Source organism: Vanacampus margaritifer, chromosome 14, assembly GCF_051991255.1.
Source record: "Vanacampus margaritifer isolate UIUO_Vmar chromosome 14, RoL_Vmar_1.0, whole genome shotgun sequence".
Classification (NCBI taxonomy): domain Eukaryota; kingdom Metazoa; phylum Chordata; class Actinopteri; order Syngnathiformes; family Syngnathidae; genus Vanacampus; species Vanacampus margaritifer.
In genome coordinates, this window is record NC_135445.1 from 4,400,332 (window position 1) to 4,425,000 (window position 24,669).

Genomic DNA, 24,669 nt, shown 5'->3' on the forward strand with positions numbered 1-24,669 from the left:
CAAAACAAAGGTTAACAATAATATTTTAGCTCATAGCTCACCTCAGCCATTGGGATGCCTTCGGGCGGGCGACACTGGAGCAACACTTCCTGTTCTAGTGACACTTCCTTCCCGAGCGGTTCTTGGTCGAAGGTCTTCCTCAGGTCTGTAATACAGAAGATCACATTGTCTGTTCATATTTGGACTACATTAATTAATAACTGTATTTCACCAAGGAGTATTGGTTATAGTTGTTATCACTAGTGGTATGTGGGCTCCCTCTAGTGGTACGCCAAGGAACCACTACCTGAGGACAGTTCATTGTGTTTAACTTTTTAGTGCAATATATTTGGATTTAATCTCTTTGTTTTTAAACTGTGAAACGTGTGTTTAAGTAGTCATTTTAATGTAAACTTTTATGTTGGATACATTTTGATTGAACCATTAATCAAGTGTAGCTTTTATTTCCCCTGAATGCTCCTATATTTAAGTAGGGCCCGACGAATAATCGTTCAGACCAATAAATCGACCCATATTAGCACTTTTGAAATCAACAAAAAGGGCAGATTTTTTTTGGGGCCGATTTTTGCCATTTTTTTCCCCTTAACTCTTTGACTGCCAGACGTTTTCAGAAAAGGGATGCCGTGGGTGCCAGCCGATTTAAGCATTTTGACTGATCTTTCAAGGTCCACAGAAAATTATGTGTTTGGACTATGGAAACACACAAACTACCAAATGAAAGATTGGACTCTCACCTTTCATCAGGAAAAAAAAGTTTGTTTCTACCTTATTCTGTTTTTGAGTAATCAACAATAGAAAATGGTTAGTTTCACCTCTGTTTTGAAACAAACGTCTTTTAACGTCTTTGGCACTCCTCCATAGGATTTTACTAAACGTTATTTAACGTTTTTGGCAGTCAAAGAGTTAAAACAAAACATAAGAAAGATAGTGCCTTTTTTTTTTTTAAAAATCAAAAAAGTGGCAGATTTTTCTCTGTCGTAAAGGTTTAACAAAGATTAAATAACAAAGTATTGTAAAACCGTCAGACTTTCTGCGTCTAATTCATATATTTATTTTAAGCATTAAGGGATCACCAGACTTAAGTTATTATATTCATATATATATTTTTTATTTATTTATTATTAATCGGCCAATTAATCGGTTAATACTCACAGGCATATATTCTTTATCACTGGGGAAAAAATAAATAATGTTCCTGCAGCTTACGAAGTCAGTTGTGAAATTTCTTCGTATGCGTCACCATGTGTGTATTATACTGCCCTCTAGGGGCCTATAGGCACACGCACCAGATGTGGCAGCACAGTGCCCATTGAATTGAAGCAAAGAATGTGGGGAAAAAATGCGGGAAACGCCATTGAGTTCTTTACAGTCTACTTTCTGTCACTACTATGTTTTTATAAATGACAACATTGGTCCATTTGGGACATTTGCCACAGACACTCCCTCACACCTAAAATAGTGCACCTGCACGTCATAAAATGTAACACTAATGTTTTCTTTACAATAAAATAAAGCAAACTAAGGAATATGTCGTGTCCGTCTTTAGGGGGCAACATGAAAAAAGTGTACAAGTAAAATAACCGCTAGAAGGGTTGAGGTGGCAGTCATTTCCATAAAAAGGCTGCTATGAAACCTGAATGGACCGACTTGACTGACTGACGGGGCATATTTAAGACGACACTGCAGCTAATGGAGAGGAACGGCGAGGAAAAGAAAGGGCAGGGAAGGTAAGGAGGTGAGTGGGCGTGAAAAATGAAAATAAGGGTGAATCCAAAAGATTTGCATCAATAGCGTTTTGTGAGTTGAAGTTGAAAGAAGGTTTTCTGCCGTCTGCATCTGTGAATAAAAGTGTGATGGGAAGAGAGGAGAGTGAAAGGTTTACACTGTGATACACTAGAGAGAGAAATTTACATATCTGGTAATATTTTTTGGGGATGTTTCTGTCAAACTAGAAACCAGAGAAAGCAATCTTTAAAAATATGTTTGAATTTGGAGCTCAAACTGTGCAGAATGTTACTGTGAATTTTTTTTAAGCCAGTATAGTACATTCAATTGTTAGTTAATTGTTAATTACAGTTCAGTTGTATTTAACTTTAGCGTATAATACATTTTTATTTACAGTAATTATTTATTTAGGTAAAACTTATTTTGCAAACCCTTTTATGTGAATCATTATTCGTCGATATTAGCTGTTTTAAAATCATCTGATTTTTGGCCGATTTTTTATTTTTTTTTAAATACACATCAATTACAAAATGTTACAAACATATTTTTGCCGATTTTTCATTCTGTTGTAAAGTTGAATGACTAATAAAGGTAAAGTATAATTAAATAAATTATCAAATGTTCTGCCTGTAATTCAGATTTGTTTTGGAAGGGACAAAAAAAAAAGTTATTTTATTAACTATATATTTTTTTAATAATAATAATAATAATAATATTAACTCATTCACTGCCATTGACGGCTAGAGACGTCAAAAATTCATTTGAACTATTTATTTTAGTTTAAATTTTTTTCCCACTTTTGTTTACAAGAGTATGAAAACCTAGAATTTTTTTATTGTACATTTAGAACAGATATAACATTTGTGATTAAGTCACGGGATTTATTATGATTATTATTATGATTATTTGCTATATCTTCTTTTTTCTTTTTTAAAAAGAGAAGATTATTAAAAAATAAAAAAAATACTTAAAAAAAAGAAGATGATTAAAAATGAGGGGCGCAGGCGATTAAAATGTTTTCGTAATTAATCGCATGACTCCACGAGTTAACTCACGATTAATCACACATTTTATATCTGTTCTAAATGTAATTTTTTTTTGTTTAAGGTTTTCACACTCTTGTTAACAAAAGTGGGAAAAAATGTTAAACTAATAGAAATAGTTCAAATGAATTTTTGCCGTCAATGGCAGTGAATGAGTTAATAATAATAATTAGTAATTGGCTGATTAATTGGTTACTGGCCATTTTGGTTTGATGCAGCCATTCTTTTTGGATAAATTCTACCTTTTATGGAATTTACCAAAAAGAGACCCATTTGTAATAGACAGATAAGGATCAGAATCATGTCAAAGTTTGAAGATCATTTTGTGGATTTGCCATGAAAAAGAGGTGCGAGGACCCTTAATTGCTACTATAGTCCTAATGACCCACAAGCAAAGGAGGTTATTTGGAATTCGACATCTTTGTTTTTTCCTTCTCACAACACTCGGGTCGAATGTGAGCTGCCGAAAAAGCTGTTGGACTCGTTCACTCATTACCCTGCACGGCGCCTTAGGGAGCATTTTTGGGTGTTTCTAATGTTTTTTGTCCTTCCCAAGCAATTCGCTGATACTCTTGGGAACCGTGAAACATTTTGTTTTGTTCCTAAAAACACAAACAGTTCAACCCAATCAACTTGTTTTCTTTTCATCTTTTCAAAGGCATTGATTTGATTCATTTGTTTCATCTGCTCTGTGTGGAAAAAAAAACAAAACAAAAAAAAACACACTCATTGTGACACTTGTAAGTAATCTCTTGAATGGGGGGGCAGGCTATCACAAGGAATTTGTGCGTTTGTTTGTCCTCCAGCGGACACGCACGCCATCCAAACGCTTGAATTTCCGTGCGTCTGAAAAGGCGCATCACGACGAGCTCTTAACTCGCCAGCGCTGGCTGTGACTCAACAATCGGATTTAAGTGTATATGTTCGCAAAACAAGGCCATTTTTCCCATTATACTAACGGGATCGAGTCCGGCTGTGAAACGACGCCCATCCGGGGAGCGAGCCCGGTCGAGGAGCTAATCCATTCAGCGGGAGCTAATGGGAGGGGAAGAGAGAGAGGGGGGGGGGGGGTCCATTGTGATTTGAGGGATCGGTTAGCGCTGGCAGGCTGCTCATCACGGGTGATTATAGGAGGCGGAGCAGCGGGGGACGGCTCAGTGGGGGACCGACAGGCGTGGATCCGACTCTCCGTTCTGGAAACAGAGGGAAAGTATGGCAGCGAGTCGACGGGCGGCGCAGAGCTGCTGCCAGTCCGCTTTAGGTCCAAGTGATAGCCGGAGTGGAGCCAAGTCAGTCGACGTGACCTCCTTTTCTTGGGATGAATCACTTTGGTCGGTTTTCAAGAAACGTATAGTCGCAAGCACAATGAATACATGTTTGAACCCTTAACCCAAATGTCCTGATGGAAATTTGATCAAAATTGTGCACTTAAGTAGCACATTTATTTTGTTGATCACATGTTTACAAAGCCAAATTCACTTATCTCATTACAACGTATTGATACAGTTAGCATATCAATGCACAGAAAGTGAACCTTTTTAGTTTAAAATAATTTACAATTACCTCCTTTGACTGTGCCATTTACCTTACGCTGGTCATGCATTTTAACTAGGGGTGTCAAAATGAGTGCATTCATTTTGAGTCATTTTAACTCTTTGACTGCCAGACGTTTTCAGAAAAGGGATGCCGTGGGTGCCAGCCGATTTTAAGCATTTTGACTGATCTTTCAAGGTCCATAGAAAATTATGTGTTTGGACTATGGAAACACACATACTACCAAATGAAAGATTGGACTCTCATCTTTCATCAGAAAAAAATGTTTGTTTCTACCTTATTCCGTTTTTCAGTAATCAACAATAGAAAATGGTTAGTTTCACCTCTGTTTTGAAACAAACGTCTTTTAACGTATTTGGCACTCCTCCATAGGATTTTACTAAACGTTATTTAACGTTTTTGGCAGTCAAAGAGTTAAAGTTCCTTTAACGCCACAAATTATTTTTTTAACGCGCCACAAATGACCACCCCTTACTTGGAAAGCCTGTACAGGGGTAAATCCAGTCACAACGTAGCAGACACATCCACATCAAAATTTAGCATTAGCATTATTACACTTAATAATAATGCATATATTAGTGAAGACTGGGGTCAAGTTGTATTTTACAATTTTAAAAATGTGCTTCATGTTGATGAGATTAATATGAAAAGAAAAATACACTGAGATGTCACCAGCGTCTAAAATGCAATTATGCCATCTAGTGGCAGATATATCACTTTAACACAAATCAATAGCACACTTTTTTTTACAGTACAGTACATCTTTTTAATTTTAACTCAATTTTATGAATTATTATGAAATGACTGTATCAATGACTAAAAGATGCAGCCACATTTCTATTAGTTTAAACATTTTTTCATTTTTATGTTAGAGTGCATTAAGCTGTTTAAAAAGGTAACATTAAAGCTTTTTCTACATCATGCATGCTCCAACAATGTCCAGATGAGTATGTCCAAGTTTGCCAACTCCCTTTCCTTTGTTGCTAGCACGCCGTTAGCCAACCAACATCTGAGGCATTAGCTGGCCAAATATTCCCGATGCTAGGACGGCGTTAGCTGTCCAAATATTCCCGATGCTAGGACGGCGTTAGCTGGTCAAATATTCCCGTTGCTAGGACGGCGTTAGCTGTCCAAATATTCCCAATGCTAGGACGGCGTTAGCTGGTCAAATATTGCCGATGCTAGGACGGCGTTAGCTGGTCAAATATTCCCGTTGCTAGGACGGCGTTAGCTGTCCAAATATTCCCGATGCTAGAACGGCGTTAGCTGGTCAAATATTCCCGTTGCTAGGACGGCGTTAGCTGTCCAAATATTCCCAATGCTAGGACGGCGTTAGCTGGTCAAATATTGCCGATGCTAGGACGGCGTTAGCTGGTCAAATATTCCCGTTGCTAGGACGGCGTTAGCTGTCCAAATATTCCCGATGCTAGAACGACGTTAGCTGGTCAAATATTCCCGTTGCTAGGACGGCGTTAGCTGGCCAAATATTCCCGATGCTAGGACGGCGTTAGCTGGCCAAATATTCCCGATGCTAGGACGGCGTTAGCTGGTCAAATATTCCCGTTGCTAGGACGGCGTTATCTGGCCATATGTTGCCATAACTACTTTGGATGCAGCACATGCATTAGGGCTGGGGAAAAAAAAGTTTGCCAATTATTTGATTATTCGATGGATCTATTTTAAAAAGATCTGATAGCTTTCACCTATGTGCACTCCCACTAGAGAGACGGGACGTGCCATCCAAACATTCCTCTCTGTTGACAATATGCTATGACACATTCTGAGTGGCAAAATTCAAATTTGACGCCAACTTGCTACTCAATTTGACTCACCACCATGCACAGCCCTAGTGCCTTGAGATACGAGTGACCTGACTTACAAAAGGCTTATGGCCACTCCCAGTTAAAATAAACAAAAGAGCATTACACGTCGTTTGTCTGCTAGCTTAATGCTAACACATGATGGGCACGCCAAACCACAACCACTTTTGTAAGGTTCATTTTACTTGTACGTGGAACAAGCGGCATACCCGAACTTGGATGAAAACGATGGCAATTGTGTGAATGGTAAAGAGTAAACGCAGCTTTAGACAGAAGTTGAAAGTGCACCGACACGTCCCTTCAGGTGCAATGATGACAACAACACATGCGCTGTTGTGTTACGTAACGCGCTTTAATGTTGCAACGCCATCGCCTTGATGCTGCAACTAGAACTAGAACTGTCAACTCTTCTGGGCTGTCGTCATACTTTTGATTGTCAGGTTGTTTTTGAAGGAGCCAAGAAAAAGCCCAAACAGACGCAAACTTGGGCTCTCGTCGTTTGGAAACTATTTTGCGATGCTTCTGAGTGGGTGGAGAGAACAAATCAAGACCATCAACGGGGAAAATACGAGTATAAACACGCGCCGTGGCCTCTTTTCTGTGTATACACTCGTGTGATTCCCTGTTTACAGGGAAACTAACATAAAATTGTGTTCAAAGGGACCCTTGAGTCCCACATCTGGTGAAGATCTCCTCAATCTACCAACCTGAGTGCCACATTTCCTCCAACATTAACCCGATGGCACTATGTCGGGCCACCGTGTACTTTCCAGATGCTGGCCCAACGAATTAGGAAGAGTTTGTTAAAATATAACCTCTATTAAACCCTGGAGAACCCATGGGGTCAAATTTGGCCCCTATAAATTCTGCTACTCAAATAACAAAGACCTTTTTTTTTTTTTAAACAAATTTCACTTCAAAAGTCCAGAGTGCCACTTCTGACCCGTGCATGGGGCCATCTAGTGGATGAATATTGCACTTACATGAGTGGTGGTGACAAGATGGCTGCCAACATGCTGTTTTGTTGAGCTGGAAATCAATCCAAACAAAACCATCTTCTCAGCAAACCATCAGATGATAAAATTGTGGGTTTTTTGTTAATCTATTTCATATCATGTTGCAGAATGCCTAGGAGTATGTTTTATAAATATATTTTGATAAATTAGCAACTCTGAGCTAGTTCAGAAAAAAAAGGGTTAAAATTGAAAAAACATTTTGGTGTTCAGTGAATTTATAGCAGTCATTTAATGTATAATTCATAATTTTCCAAAGAAGAAAAGGGTTCTTGGGTTCTCCAGGGTTAAAGACCAAAAAATGTGTCAAAAATTCAAAATAGTGGGCTTGCTGTTAGGTTTGGCATATGGCTCCAAAAGACTATTTTGTAGGTCTTGGGCTGTTACATATGCATACAGCTTCTCGTACATTTTGGAGGAACGTACAACCAGGACTGCTTAGTTATTTTTTTTCTGTGGAATGATATTAAGCCATTATTTTATAACTGCATAATAAAATACTAATGGTTTTGTCAGGAAGTTTCAGGAGTATTTTCCCAGGTCTAGACACTTAAAAGGAAACTTTTTGTACAGTTGGACGATGGAGTCAAAGTGATCTTAACTGTTTTTTTTTCCCTGGCGAAATAAGAGGCGTCTACTCTTTGTTTTAGAAGGTTCGGTGTTTATATTATCATAAAGTATTTATTATATTCTGTGGGTCAAACAAAATGCTCTCAAATGGCTGGAAATACAGGCACCTCTGCTTCTAAAACAGCTGGCAGCCAGCAGAGGTGGCAAATCCAGGTCTAGAAAGTAAAAACCCTGCCACAGTTTGACTTTAGCCCCTGATGCTAGCTAGCTAGCTAGCTCCCATGGTGCTTGTTTACCTTTTCGGTAGCTAGCTAGCTAGCATCAGGGGCTAACACACCATGGGAGCTAGCTAGCTAGCTAGCATCAGGGGCTAAAACACCATGGGAGCTAGCTAGCTAGCTAGCATCAGGGGCTAAAGTGAAACTGTGGCAGGGTTTTTACTTTCTAGACCTGGATTTGCCACCTCTGCTGGCTGCCAGTGAGTTTGAAAACAGCAACAATTTCCATCGCCATGGCAACAGCTCAATAACTTTTCATCTTAGACATCTTTACATGACGCACCCAGTTTGGAGACGATTGGATAATTTGTTCATAGTTCATAGTTTGTTCAACTATTACCTCTATAAAAGGGCAAAACTGGAGAAAAAGTACAATCAAAATGGCGGACTTCCTGTTGTGTTTTTAGTATGACTCTAAAATACAGGTACATCTTCTGGCATGATTATTAATTGTCAGATAATAATTCTGTATAATATTTTTGTATCTTGCTCTTTTTTTCTCAATATAAAATGTGTGTGTACGGGGACGAAGGGCAAACGAGAGCACTCACAGGCGATGCGGACGTGGGCTTTGCGGCTCTTGGTGGTCCCCGCCGAGCTCCAGGCCACACACTGGCACCAGAAGTCCTCAGGTCCAAAAAGCTCCTCCACCTGCTGGCGAGTGATCTCGATGCTGGCTTCCCTCACCACCAGGCCTGCCAGGACGGAAGGAAGTGAGACGTTTACACGAGTATTGGAAAAAAATCAACACATCTTTCCTTAGGTGATTTCAATGTAATACCTCCATTTGCAACTTTGCAAATGGACATGTACTTTGTGTTTGTGTGTTTGTGCGTGTGTGTGTGTGTGTACGCATCCAGCCCTGATTCCAAAGCCACAACGTTGAGCTTCGGGGTCCCGCGGGGGCGGATTGTGGGTGTTACGCCGAAGACAATCCTGTTTGCTAACCCCACTGATTAGTGCTCATCTGGGTGCCAGGCCTCAAACAAATAAATCCTGTACACAAGACAAAATGCCAGCGTACCCCACAGAGCTGATTATCCTGCATCTGTGGGCACTGAAATTGTGGGCGGAGGCCTTTATTTGCACTTATTTAGAATATTTTTAAACAATATTACCAGTAATTGGGTTTAGTGAGCAATTTAACCCCACCCACAGCTAATTTTACTCATTTGCTCCCAAGAACATATAAATATGTTCTATTTTGAATATTACCATGCTCCCAAAGACGTATTTTTTTTACGTTTTTTTTTTTAATGCTAGAGCATACAGAAAGCTTTGATGCAGCCTCTGAGCTAAGGAGAATGCTTGAAGCTATTGTAGTTATTACAAAAACGGCCAGAAGGTGGCAGCAGAGTGTAAGAGATCAACCAGGGCCATGTTGCAAAAAAGCTATTTATTATAATTCAACATACTTCAAGTGACACTGATTAGCAATCAAATAAAAAGAAAGAAATACAGAATTCTATTACATTAATAAACTAAAGTTACAATTGTGTGTAATGTTTCTTATCTCGACCTTTGCACTGTGAGTCACTCGCAGGTGAAGTAATGCTCATCTTGCTGGAAAACAATTCAGGTTGTAAAACGTTCGCCCCCTCCCCAAAAAAAAAAAAATCAGCCAAAAGCCTCACGAGAACTTTGATTTACTCAACGCGCTCCTTGAAAACGATCCTTTGCCGCATAACATGGAGGTCGGTCGCTTTTGTAACAGCTGCGTTCACACACATCTGCGGAATAAGGACCACCGTTGCCAACTGTTAAACGCAATTTATTGCACTCATTTTCATTTCCATCAATAAGATGGACCTTGTTATGCAAGTGACATACTTGTTCGCTGTATCCGTCATGTTTAGCACACCTGAGGGAACCCGTGTCGACGTGACATCATAATGTGACTCAACGGCTAACGCAATCAGAACCTTAATCTGTGCCGTAAATCTCGTTAGAAACACATCGTGATGCGCGAGGAAATCGGGGTGGGACGCCACGAGACTCCAAATGCGGCGGAGTGGGTATGTAAAATAATGATGCACTATTTGAGCTCAGCTGCGACTGTTTCATATCCACGCTCAGGTTTCTGGTGCGTCTTGATTTTCTGACTGAGTGAGAGGAAAAAATAGGCAAAGAGAGTGGCTGCTTTTGAAAACGAACATGCCATTTTAGTTCGGGTTCAGCGCCTTCACACACACGCCGTGTTCGGCTCGTACAATCGCATCCCGCGCAGCTTAGCGCTCATGTAAAATTTACGACGAGTACGCGGCGTGGCAGAGGAGCAGACATGAGTGCTCAGGATGTTTGGGATCAGCGAAGCCCGCGTGGAAGAATATCAGAGGTGACAAAAGTACTCAAGCTCTGTACTTAAGTAGAGTTACAAATTATTGTCAAAAAACAGACAGGTAAAAGAAGTACGTTGGTAACGGAAAAGTAAAAAAAAAACCTCATATATAATTCAGTCTAAGAAATATAATATTGTGTAAATCATTTTTGTTAAAATAAGAAAATAACATTTGTGTGTTACCATGACCTGGATAACTGAGAATCAACAAAAACAATACAAAGTCAAAAAATGTTTTGGGGCAAGCACATTTTTTCACATGTGTTGTGACAGTAAGTTATGCCATTATGCTAACATTATAAAAAATAAAAACAACTGTGTTGTTGGTTTAAAAAAAGTAACAAGCCTATTTGGACAAAATAAGGGGTTGAAAGAAGGGGCCGGACGATTTAATCAACTGATAGTAGCTCTTTTAAAACTGTCAAAAATCTATTTTTGTCGATTTTTTAATTACACATTAACATTAACACAAATTACAACATAAGATATAGATAATTTACATTTGAACATTCCACCCTAAAGAAAATGGCAAAAATCGACCATTTTTTTTTGCCAATTTTCTTTACACACATTACAACATAAGATAAAGATAATTCAAACATTTCACCCCAAAAGAAATAAAGAAAAAATTTACACAAATCGGCCACAAAAAAATCTAATTTTTTGTATACACATTACAACATAACGAAAAGATAATGACATTCCAACATTCGACCCCAAAAGAAAAAAAAAATATTATTATTATTTCCTCTGTTGTAAAGTTAAACAGATATCAACGTATATTTTAAATCATTTGGCCGATTACCGGAATTTTATTCTGCTAAATATAACATCTGCCTAAAAAAATAAAAATCATATTGGTATGGATATGTTTTCAAATGTAAAAAGTCCTCAGAAAAATACACATCCCATTACAGCACAGACGCCTGAAAACTCTACTTCTTTCCTTCTCACCACTGGAGTGTCAATTGGCAGAACCATGCATAGATCCATATGAGTAATCCGCTGCACCAAAGTGGTGACTCAACTATTCAATTTAGAATTGTTTAGAATGCAATTCAATAGTCGCTGATAAGGACACGCTGCACGCGAACATCAGGAGTCATTTGCGACGTCACGGGCCTTACTAAGGCCCGCATGAAAGGTTTCTCGACGTGCTTTGCTTGAAAGGTATCAGAAGGATCAGTCAAGCAGAAGAGCTCTGAAATAAGCCTGCTGACCTCATCTGGTGACTTCATGTCGCTTCGCTCACACTGCTGCTCATATTTGATCGCTTTTTCAGGGATGTGATTTGACCAAAGTGAAATTATCTGAAAATTTAGCCGGGGGTCTGGGGGCCGCTGGCACCCAGCTAGGTCCAGGGCAGTGCCCTGGTGGGGGGACAAGGGGGGCATAGCCCCCCGGAGCTCATGGGTTTTCCGTGTTTTTAAGTACTTTCAATGCACTCACATGACAAAGAAATAGACAAAACAACAGCATAAATTTTCAATGTATATTGAACTATCCCATATAAAATGGCAGTTTTAGTCAACTCAAAATCAGTCACATTCAAAAACATTGGACTGCCTTTGCTTTTAAAAACTATCACTGAGAATATCATCATATCTAACTAATGTGATTACTAAGTTAACACATAAATAATGTTGAAGAGTTCAAATTTCATGAACAAATAATTGTATCATGACCAAATGAAAAGTAACTCATATTAGAGCATACCACAAATGTCTTTGTTATAGCAGAAGATGTTATCTGTCGGAGTCATGTGCATACACAATGAACTACTAAAAAAAAAAAAAACTAAAAAAAAAAAAAAAGATTTTTTTTTTGGGGGGGGGGGGGGATAAAAAAAGCGGAATTCCGCGAATTAGCGGAAAAATCACATCCCTGCTTTTTTATGCCGAATTGTCAAGAGTGATTAAAATTTTATGTCATGCTGCGCTCATATTAGATGGCGTAGGCAAAAAAACATAAAAAATAATATGGAAAGAACGAGCTCAGGAAAACCAAAACGGCTGACTTCCTGTTGAATGTTCGAACGCACTTGCGAGTCTGTTTGAACGTATTTGCGAGTGCGTTCGAACGCTCTTGCGAGTGTGTTGGAACGTATCGTTAGTATGTTTGAACATGTTTGCGAGTACGTTCCAACGCATTTGTGAAATGTTCAAAAGGTACTTGCGAGTATGTTTGAACGTATTTGCGAGTGTGTTTGACTATAATATTTCATTACGTCCGAACGTACTCGCCAGTCAAAATGTTTACTCTGCATTGGCAATTCCACGCCTTTAGGCCAAAGAAAGGGGCGTAGAGTGTCAATTATATGCGGATTTTCACTACTCGCGGGTAGGCCCGGTTCCCATCCCCCGCGAATAATGAAAGTCAAGGTACGACTGTACAAGCAATGAAAAAGTCAATTTCCCAGGAAGGACTCCTCAAGAGCAACATTCAGCACTTTTTCTTGCCATGACTACTTTTTGTCATCTCATCTGAATGTATGCTTTATACACCCCCCCCCCCCCACCCCCCCCTCCTCCGCCCTCTCCTATGACACACATCATGCTTCACTGTTGAGTGATGTATGCTCACCATGTTCCCACACACACACAACTCGCCTCCCTGGTTCATCCCAAGTCACACAACAAAACCGCACTTTACCGCACGTGAACGTGTTCATTCTGTCAAAAATGCTAATGTTCTTTGCGCTCTGCTGTCTCGTGTTACCTGGTTGCTGATCGGCGCCTAATCACATGTTCAAAAAAAAAAAAAAAAAAACATGACCCATTTTACATCCGTGAAGAAAGACAAAAGCGTAGTGTACAGTAAGTCGGGCGACTAGGGAGGATCATCGCTAATGCTAAATGCTATCTTGTTTCAACAGCGCTAAAGTAGTCCATGTGCTCATCATTCATTATCCAACCTTTTTTTGCTCCGTCCCGACAGGAAATGGAAGCTGGTTGTGCCGTTGACCTTGCGCCGTTCCCGTATTTACACTGGAAATATGACTGGCGAAATATGACTGGCGAGTGGAGACCGCAGTGGATAGTAGGACTACATTTCCCATGATTCTTAGATGTGAAAGCAGGAAGCAGTGTTAATTTTGACAAGAAACTTGTATTTGGTTATAGTCTTTTGGCTAAAACTAACCTCATAATTTAGTCATCTGAGTCTTTTAGTCGACTAAATTGACAATTTAGTCAGGTTTTTTCCAGCATACATTTAAACTTTTATTCAGAAAACTATAACACACCTACTGTATTTGTAACTGTAGTTTAACACGCAAGACTTAATTAACAACTGTGTCTTATTATTTTTGAACTGACAATAATATGCCGTCGTACAACTTATTTTCACCTAAATAAAAAAAATAAGTGCAAAATTGCGCGAGATTACTTCTTACAACTGCACAATGAATGAAGTGCGGTGAACATTTTCTGAGTGGGTCTTTTCTCCCACCTGCGTGTCATTCCTTTTAATTGGATTGTGTGAATCTTCGGCACTGTGTTGTTTTCATTTTTGGTTTAGTAATTGATGAAATTGTCAGTCAATTTCAGTTATCGCTATCGTCTCAATGAATGGCTTCCATTTTAGTTTTCGTTTGATTTTCGTCAGAAAAAAACAATCCTGACAACATTTTTTCATCTACGAAATTATCACTGGCGCAGTAACGGGAAGTACTCCGTAGTCCGGTCAATTAGATGCGGATGCGAATGATAATGTGAATTTTGAAGTAAATAGAAAGAATTTAAAAGTTAAATTACCTTTTAATGGGTTTATCGTATGAATCACTATAATAACTGTGTGATTGACATACATAACATGGCACAAAAATGGGACGCCAGGACGTGACCTGTGTAATATCGGGTCAAAATAATGAGGCTAGCAAAACTGAAAATCCTCATCTTTTATTTTAATCATAACTCTTTGACTGCCAGACGTTTTCAGAAAAGGGATGCCGTGGGTGCCAGCCGATTTTAAGCATTTTGACTGATCTTTCAAGGTCCATAGAAAATTATGTGTTTGGACTATGGAAACACACATACTACCAAATGAAAGATTGGACTCTCATCTTTCATCAGAAAAAAAAAGTTTGTTTCTACCTTATTCCGTTTTTCAGTAATCAACAATAGAAAATGGTTAGTTTCACCTCTGTTTTGAAACAAACGTCTTTTAACGTCTTTGGCACTCCTCCATAGGATTTTACTAAACGTTATTTAACGTTTTTGGCAGTCAAAGAGATAATAAAAAGTTGTATTTGTAATGCACTTCTTATTTCCAAAGAAATCTCAAAGTGCTAAAATGTATTTTGTGCAAATGGGTTCGAGTTGTAAAATTCCGATTTCAGAACATTGTTCTTGAGAATCCGTCGGCTCAGGCTGTCAGATCTTAAACTGAAGGTAAATACCAAATCAAAGCTGTTCTCTCAGCAGGTGACAAATAATAAATGCCGTGATTGTCTTTGTAAAGGACAAATATGACCTAGTGCCCAATCAACACTTCATTTCCTCACAGTTGTCATCGCCGCGCTTTTAAAAGCTCTCCGAGGCCACCGCCGGCCCTTTTATTCACTCGCAAACATAAGAAAGAAAAAAAAACACCGCAGCCTGGACACTCATTACTTACACAACTAAGTCCTATCATTCCAACTCCCCAAACCAAATAAAAAAAATAATAATCCAACTCTTTGCCATGGTAACCGGCTCAAACAAGGGTCATAAAGACTCGGCCGCGTAATTGCATTTTAAATCACAAGTCATGTTGATGCTGTCGAGAGCCGCTGACAGGCAGAAAAGAAGACAATTACTAGCTTGGATCAGACACGACGGATGGCGATTTTGCCCAAGTCGAGCTCGTTTGGCTGCGTTATTGCCGAGCGTCTCGGATGTTGGGCGGTGCCCCACCGAGGGGCGGAGCCAACAGCTGGTTTCAAGACGCGATCGTTTGGCTATTTCTTAAAGGGAAGCAAGAGTTCATTTGAAGGATTTTAACTGGGAACAATGAGGTTGAAAACAAGCTCGGCCCTCTTTGCTCATATTTAAGAGCTGCCTTCAAATGCTGCAGTTGGTCTGGCTCGATTTTATCAAAGGAGGAAAAGTGCTTGTTGAATAGAGTTGCAATACAAAAATGATCACATTGTGTTCATCCGAGACCGTTGGAAATCAATGACATTTGTTGATTTATGTATTTAAAAAGCTTTCAAATATGTTTTTTGTTTAATAAATGCCATTTTATTCTCTTTCCTAGTCTGCTGTGTTCATCATCCTGCTTTGACATTGAACCTTCTTGTTGTATTCTTGACTCGGGGGCGAGCTCACTTGATCAATTAGTCTGCGGCGCCGCATTTCAAAGGTTTTCTCATATCTGCGGAAGGTCAAGAACACATTTGATAAATTCACTTTTTTCAAATTTTAACGAGCCTCGATCAAGGTCTGATTCTTTGCATTGAAAGGACTTGTACAGAAAAAAAAGAGAAAAAAAAAGAAAGGACTTGTACAGAAAAAAAAAGAGAAAAAAAAAGAAAGGACTTGTACATAAACATAACAGCGCCGAATACAGTTGCCTTTGTCGCTTGTGTTTGGTACATTAAAATGTAGACTTTCCAACTTTGTGTCTCCCGTCTTGTCCTTGTTTTCAGAACATCACGAGTTATTGCCTGACATGAAGGTGAGACACGGAAAAAGAAAAGGAGCGAGCGAGCGAGCGAGAGAGAGAGAGAAAGAGCGAGAGAGAGGAAAAATATATTACATTTCTGCCAGCTACATTATCTCAGCTTTTAACCTGAAGGAACAAACTGGCTTCATCAGGAACGAGAAGTACGAACTTTTCTAGTATCTTCCATGAAATATAACACATTTTAATTAGTATAAAAATCTACTTTTTAAAAATGTATTCTTTTTTTTTTTTTTGTAGTTAAAGGGATAACTTGTCGCATTGAGCCATTTTCAGCAGTAAAAAGTTAAAATTTTGTCCAGAATGAATTTGATTTGGCTCACCTGTTTTCTGGGTTTGGTCAGCAACCTGAGCCATGATTAGTCGTTACCTGCTTCCTCAGCACAGGTGATGTCACCTTCAGTCGACAGTAAGTGGAAAAACTAGTTTTTAAAAGGTATTAATTATATGCAAAAAAATTATGTAGTTATCAAATTCATTCTGGAGAAAATAATAACTTTTAAGTTAATTTATCGTACTCATTTTATTTCCTGGGGAGGCAAATGGCTCTGATTTGGTGGTATGACCCATATAGTGCCACCTACAGGACTGGAGTGGAACAAAAAACACAGTTCTACAGTAGTGCAAATGTGAGGTGTAGTGATGCTGATTTGTTGTGCAAAAATACCTTGCAGTTTCAAGTAAAATATATATTTTTTTCTCAAATTCATATTTGTCTTTATAATGTGTGTGTGTGTCAACTTCAACAATATACGTGTTTGTAAGTTGAGGGTAAAGCGCATAAATGAATGAAATTCTGCGCAGGAAGTAGCCCGTGGGCCTCCTGCGCTGCTGTGGAGCGGGGGGTCTCGCTGTGGCGACGCGTGGGCTGTCTTTCTCTGTTGATGCTTTTAGCGCAAACCCCTTTGACACAAAAGGCCAAAGAAAAACGGGCAACCTTCAAACGCCTTCTTCGCCGTAACAATAAGCAACACAAAGCACGAGTAACATATCAGGCCAAAAGGGCAAAACTTCAATACGCCTTCGCTTTTTACGCTGGCTGCAACACAATTTTTTGGATCTGCGTATTGATTCAAGCATATCCATTATGTCCGGAGTGTGTGTGTGTGTGTGATGGGGACGGGGAGTAAACAGCCGGATGAAAACGCGCTAAACGGGAAATGATTTGTAGCCTACCTGTGGGGATGAAGCAAAAAACTCAATTTCTAATACAGCGGCTGAATGTAGCCAATCAGTGCCTGCGATGTTGGCTGTAATAGCTCCGTTGCCTTCGGGGGTTGAGAATTCAGTGGGAAAAAAACAAGCTTGCTGGAGATTCACTACTTAACATTTCTCTGGATGCTTGTGAATATTGTAAGCAAGTTTACTATTGAGAAGGTGAAATTCTTAAAATTACTAAGAAGGTATCAAAACGATTTAAAGTCAAATATATTTATCGAATCATTTGATAATTCATTAGTCATCAATTAATTGTTGCACCTCTAATATACATACATGTTTGTGTGTAAGGGGTGTGAATCTCTCCCTCCCCAAAAAAGCTAATTGATACGGCTCTCAATTTAAAGTCAAATGATTTTTTTTTTCAATGTTCCAATTCCAACCATTTTTTTGCCACAACCCTAATATATATGTATACCGTTATGAACATTTTGAGAAGGGTCGTCAATTATTTCAAGTTTACACTATTCGCAACAAGCTTCAGCCCGTTCCCCCGAAAACACCTGGGTAGGGCTGTGTCATTATTAATCGAAATTCTATTACATTCCAAAATTAAAAAATCTGCATAATCGTAAAAAAAAAAAAGATTATTAATGGTAATTTTTGAGTTGTTCAAATTATACATTTGCACCTTTTTAAATTTTAAAATAACTAATTTAATATATTTGTTTCATCCAAAAGGAACTTGCGTAATTGGTGTTTTAAAGAATTTGAAAAAATGTTAATGTTCAAATTTCAATTTCAAAAGAGTAAAAAAAAAAAATTAATGATTGTCCTACTGCACAGTGCACATACTGCACTTCAACTTGTGTTTGGTCCAAAATGAACTTACATAATTATAGTGTTTCTATTTTTTTTGAACTGGTCGTAATATTTTTAAATACTTAAATAATAAAAAAATAATCATTTGAATGAATAATCACGATTTCAATTATTGCCAAAATAATCGTGATTATTTTTCCCGTAATCGAGGAGCCCTACACCTGGGGATTTACTGTACTTTTTTTTTAAACTTTTTTTTTGTGCCTTTACTATAACAAGATTGGGTTTTTGATTAACACACTGTTGCTTGCGTTGCGCAACTTCTCACCAGAGTTCTCGTCCACGCGCTCCTCCACCGTGTGCTCCTTCTGGTGCACCCACTCGCTGTTGCACTTGAAGTAGATCTGCGTGGCGGGCGTGGCCTTGCAGTACAGGTTGACAGGCTTGTTCTTGACGATGTAGGCCTCCTCGGGCTCCATCAAGAACACGGGCAGCGGCTCGGGCGGGTCCGAGGGGAAGGTTTCCGGCAGTTCGCTGAGACCTATGAAGTCGTCGTCCACTAGGGGGGCACAAGGAAGAATAAGGGTGAGATTTATCGAGGGTGGGGCGTTTGCGTTTCATTTCGTGAGAAACAAAATCGTTACGAAAGAACTTCTCCACTGTTAAATGTTGTGGGCGTGTCCGCTGAATGTGTGAAAAAATGGATGCTACATCATAATGCAAGGTTCTTATGCTAACAGGCTAACCCTAACCCTAACCCTAACCCCTAACTCCTAACCCCTAACCCTAACCCTAACAGGGGACCATCAGCGGACTTGGTGACATTGTCACCTATTCGCTTGAGATCTTAAATAATGAAGTTATTCTTGTAAAATGGTCCTGGAAAGACACAGATTCGGACAGTAGGTTTAGCTAGCTAGCTAACCGTAGTGGTAGAAATGAGATAATGTGGGAGGAGCAGTAAACGTAGCTGGATTTGACCACATTTTAGAGGTGGACTCGGATGAACTGACATTACAAGCAGTCGCATGGTTTCGGTTTCGCTCTCGTCTCTCTCTCTCTCTCGTGCTTTTTGTCTCGCTGGCTCACACACACATACCATCATCTAATGACCCGAGGCTCCTGGCCCACTTTGTGCCATTCCTCCAATACTTCTGCAGTCGACAGATACGCTTCCCTGTAATTACAACTCCCTTTCATCTTTGCGTCTTGAATCGCGAGCGCCGCTACCGCCGCGATGGCAAACGAACGCTTCACAGCAGCGGCAAACAGCGAAATCTGCGAGCGTGGCGAGCGCGGGGAACTTCTCCTTTGAAGAGGAGGAGGATGAAGCCTATTTGTCCTCTCCGCTTGTCACCTCCTGAACTGTTCTATTCATACCGTCGATCCGGTAAGGCATCAATAATTCACCAGGAGGAGACAGGATGAGGAACAAACTCGGCTAGAACCTTGGCAGACTGAAGGGGATGTTTTCAAAACAAAGCAGTTGTTTTTTTGGTCAAAACCTTTGCTTTCATCAGACAATAAAACATTTCACGCAGGTTTTTTGGGAACAACTGAAGAATGCGACTGCACCTTCAGGCTGGATTTACAATGCAGGTCCGAGAAAAACATTTAGAGTTAAACATAGAGATACTTACTTAATTATTATTATACTTAATCATAGTCACATTCACGTATTGAGGATTTTTTTCGGGTCCATAACATAAATCAAACCAGATTAGCGACATACATTCTAGCGCCAATGCAAACGAAAATGCATCGATTTATTTATAACAACATTCCGACGAAAATAAGCATTAGTATTCACACTCATATGCATAAAGCATAATAAAACGAATCTTAAGGCATTTTTGCTTGATAATTCAACATGGATGGCAGTGGATTGACTTTCCATACTGTTTGTTTCCTCTCGCTAGCAAACAGGAAGTACGTCGGCGGAAACAGGAAGTACGTTTAGCGATAACATTTTTTCTTTAAACATAAATAAAATGAGTAATTATCCATCCAAACAATTAGTAAGGCTTTTTTAAATGACAAAGAAATATTTTTATATTGGTTATTATATGTGCCATTTGAAATCAATGAGGAATTTTGTGAAAAATGTGTAATTGCTGGAAAACGATGAATTTTTTAAATACCCCCCCGCATGGCGTGAATTTTTGGAATATGTTGGAGTGGTAAGAGCGATGTGGAAGTAGAAGCATTTCAAATAAGTATGGAGAAAAAAATACTGTATAATCAAGTTAAAACTAGACTAGTGCAATTTCTGCAGAAATTGCGTGGGAATGCTGAAAGCTAAATGGTAATAGCTGAATGCTAAGCTAAATGCTTAGCTGAATGCTAATAACTGAATGCTAAGCTTTCTTATGAAGTCAATTGAAAGATACATTTTGAAAAAAATACAAAGTATTAATTGTAGTCGAAAGATAAATAAATAAAAAAAGAACACTTGAACCCGGGACGTTTAGCGATAACATTTTTTCTTCAAACATAAATAAAATGAGTAATTATCCATCCAAACAATTAGTAAGGCTTTTTTAAATGACAAAGAAATATTTTTAACCTTATTTAAAGTCATAAACGTATTCAGAGAAAAAGCCTCAGTACAGCTATTTTTATTATTAAATTTACTATGTTAACAAATGTTTAGAATGGTGGGAACTGTACGGCTCAGATGCGTAACTCGACACCCCAAAAATAAATAAATATATATTTTTCTCTTCTTTTTTTCCCCCCAACGACCTCTACTTGACGGAAAATCACCAATTTAAGGGTGGGCGTGGAACAAATCACACATTTGATGTCGTTTCAGTTACTTCTCATATCATTTCTGTTCTTACGTCATTTCGTTAAAGAAAATCTTTTTTCAATAGTTATATTAACTCATTCACTCCCAGCCATTTTCACTGAAGCAACCCCCTTCACTGCAGACTGTTTTACTGGATTTTGACAAATTTGGCATGGTCCACAGAATATTGTGTTTTATTGCTAAAATAACGTGGAACCTACCAAATTAAGATTAGCATCTTTTGTATTTGCTTCCGTGTTGCAGTTTCCTCATTATTCACAAACCTGTTTAAAACACTGGGGAAAATAGCTTGTTGCAACATGGCCCTGGTTGATCTCATACTCCGCTGCCTCCTGCTGGTCGCTTTTTGTAATAACTACCATTGCTTTAAGCGACCTCTTTAGGTCAGAGGCTGCATCAAAGCCTTCTGTATGCTCTTGCATAAAAAAAACATTTAAAAAGTATAATTATGTTTTTGGGACCATGTCAATATTTAAAATTGACAATTTTTTTTTAGGTTTTTGGGAGCAAATGAGTTAAAAACTTCCATGTCGTCCATTATTTTCACACACTAATCAATTTGAAGTAATGACATAATCTGTTTTTACCTGTAAATTGTGGAGGAGGATTTAGGAAGAAAAAAAAAAAGGAGTTTATCAGTGCATCAGCAATTCGTCCTTGCCCTTGTGTCCCCCCCCCCCCCCCTCCACTGCCCTTGTCCTGTGTGGACACGCCGGAGCCTTGATGTCTGACAGAGGTTGCCTCCTGGTTGCCTTTGCGGCGCTGAATAATCTCTCTCTCGTCCGGATATCTCCCTGTGATGTCTCTCTAATGTTATCTCTGCCTCCATACCTGCCACGGCCCCCCCGAGATGATTGCTGGGAAATGAAAAGGCGAGCGAGGCGAGGGGGGGGGGGGGGGGCGTGACCGAGGCCATCCTCACTGGGGGGAGTGGGCGAGGTGTCTTGTTTGCTTTGCTGTTAATCTGCGGTGAATTACATACGACCTCAAGTGACCTGTGAGCATAAAATAGCTCGTTCAGTCATTTTGTTTAGCTTTCCAGAATTCGGTCTGTTTTGCAGGGGGCGGTTTTGTCTTGTGCAAATGAGCCATTTCTGACCCAACCCTCAACCAGTGCGGAAACTCAAGGTTCCACTTTAGACGAAACCCAACGAGACCTCATTCAGTTTCATCTGTTGCTTTTTCTTTCCACTTGATGACTCCGTGGACGCCAACCGGGCCCCGGCTCGCTCCTCGGCCCTCAGTCCGCCCACGTGCTAAGCCAGGGGACCCTGACCCAGAAAAGCGTCGAGAGCTGGAGCTGACGGAAACTCATTAAAGATTGTGTTAGCCGTCTTTCACCCGCCATTGCCATTATCTCCCCATCTCGCTCGCTCGCTCTCTTTCTCTCTCTCGCTCCTGGCGCCTTCGCCGTGTCGAGCTGCAAAGCGACAGAGATCTGAGGCGGCCATGAAAGCGCGCGGGCGCACGCTCGCGGAGGGGTAAGCGGCAAACTTGCCCGCAGATATTCCAATTCATCAACTTCCTGGCTGAGAGATTTTTTTTACGTCGGACATGAATGGAAGTGGTCCTTGAAAATAGGTTGGGATATAAAAACACCTGATCTTTATCGACACTCGTCATTACCTTTGATACGGCATTTGTTGGAAAGCTAAAAGGAAAGCGATCAAATGGATGCTAATCCACATCCAAGTAAATACTGGAGACAAGTGTGAGGCTAGTGTGCAGTTTATTATTTTACACGACCCAAACACTGTTCTGAAAAATGTTCTTATTTTAGTTTATATTCATATTCTCGAACCCAGATGCGGAAGACTGTTTTGCCTTGTTGGACGGACATTTTGTTGCTCCACAGAGCATTAAAGTCTAGTGATGGTAACATACAGGAAAGTCTTCTGTAAATCGGTCGATATTCATTATTCGACTTCAAAATGTGGAAGTCAACCTTAAATATTCCTTCACAATCATGTTATATGTGACCTCACTAGGGTTATTATGGTATTGAAATTTTCATTTTAGTTAGTTTTTATTAGTTTTCAGGGTGCTTCTGTCACTTTTTATTAGTTTTAGTTATTTAAAAAATGCTTAGTTTTAGTTTAGTTTCAGTATTAGTTTTGTTTTGTTTTTCAATGTGTATTACTTGTGGGCAGAGGTGGCAAATCCAGGTTTCGGAAAGTAAAAACCTGCCACAGTTTGGCTTTAATCATTGATGCTAGCTAGCTAGCTAGCTAGCTCCCTAGCAGGTAAACGAGCACCATGGGAGCTAGCTAGCTAGCTAGCACCTGGGGTTAGAGCAGTCGCTTCCTCGTCTTCTTCTTTTAAATTACTGGTGGATCACATTCCTATGGTGTATAGCGCCACCTACAGCGGCGGAGTCCCCTCTAAATATTCGCAAAAGAAGAACTGATGGAAACGGGCATAAGTCGCGTGTCCGTTTTTGCGCATTTTCAGCAAATTTGCTTAAAATTTTTGACACAATTCGATGGAAACCTGACTATTGTTGCTCATGTCTCAGGTAACAACCAATCACAGCTCAGTTTCAGAAAACGGGTGAGCTGTGTTTGGTCGTTGCCTGATCCCTGAGCAACATTGATGTCATCTACAGCCAACAGCTAATGGCAAAATGGCCGCCTCCTGAGATGGATGAAAACGTCTGGATTTTGCTGCTTAACTCATATTCCACAAACGCAATATTAACCATAATACCATATTTAGACCAGCGGGGCTGCATAGAACATATTATTGACAACGACAACAAAAAGCGCTGACTGAGTTTTTCTATGTGATTGTTACGTCCTATACGTGTTCCACAAACATCTCGTAAACCGAAGACCCCCTGTACATTGCTTAGCCAAAGGGCAGTTAGTTGCCATGGATACATCAACCTGGTGCAGTTTTAGTTCAAACCTGATTGGTTCCTTCGCCTGTCGGGTCGAGTTTGACTGAAGCCGAGTTTGCTTGGAACTATAAACTTTGGATTGCTTCAGTCCAAGTTTGCCTCGCTCAAAATAAATCACATCAACTGCTGTTATGTCTTAATGAGTGGTACACTTCGCCATTGATTTTGTTCTTGGCGGCAGCTTTTCTTTTCTTTTCACTTGTCTTGTATTGCACACTCGGGCCCAATTCTCGCTCGTCTGTGTAGTTGTTTGTCTTCTATATGTAATACACAGATCAAATGAACCCCACTTCTAAGCATCAATAAGGCATTTATTTGCAGGTTATTTCCTTCCCATTTGTTTTACAAGTCGGTTCTCTCTGATTAAAATGCAATATGGATTCTTGCATTAAGTATTTGTAATTATGTGGCTTGATTTTAATCTCTGCGCTGCTAAATTGTCTTTATATTGAGGCTTTAAAATTTTAATGAAACGTGTCCTCGCAGCAAACTCCAATTGTATTACGCTTCATAATTAGGGTGAGTTTTGCTAATTCCCACCGGAAGTCATATTAGGGAATAATTTAGAAGGGAATATTTGTTAAAATGGATAATCAAGGCTGGATGGCTGTCATTTTTGAAGATGGGAACGATTAATAACACGCCCCTTAAATGAGTTTGTCCTTCTGCCTTGTTATCGAAAGAATGAAGTAGAATGGAGAATTAAAGCGAGCCATGTCCACCCCGTGGGAGTGGACAAGCGCTTTGGGAGCTCGTCTTGGCAGCGGTGCCGAGTTTTCGCCTCCCCGAGCAGCGGGAGTGTAGCGCTGTTAAAAGGATGACAGCGTGGACACGGGCGAATCAAAGCCAAACGCCGGCTCCCAACGCCAGCATCATTACATATTAAAGTGCGCTCTCGGGCAGAGGAGAAGATGAGAGACTCGCAGTCTCGCACAATGAGATTTTGCTTGAGCTTAAAAAGGAATAGAAATAC

The 24,669-nt window shown here is 39.7% G+C and overlaps 1 protein-coding gene across 4 annotated transcripts in view; it reads right to left on the reverse strand.

Moving 5' to 3' along the window:
• The window catches only part of unc5cb (unc-5 netrin receptor Cb), a 147,668-nt gene that overhangs the window by 38,992 nt on the left and 84,007 nt on the right, over positions 1–24,669 (reverse strand). For all 4 annotated transcript variants that reach the window (XM_077542473.1, XM_077542471.1, XM_077542470.1 and 1 more), the window contains exons 2-4: positions 18,314–18,544; positions 8,555–8,698; positions 42–145 (exon numbers count right to left, since the gene is read on the reverse strand). In XM_077542473.1, the coding sequence (XP_077398599.1) occupies positions 42–145; positions 8,555–8,698; positions 18,314–18,544 (479 nt within the window). The remainder of the gene's footprint in view (positions 1–41; positions 146–8,554; positions 8,699–18,313; positions 18,545–24,669) is intronic.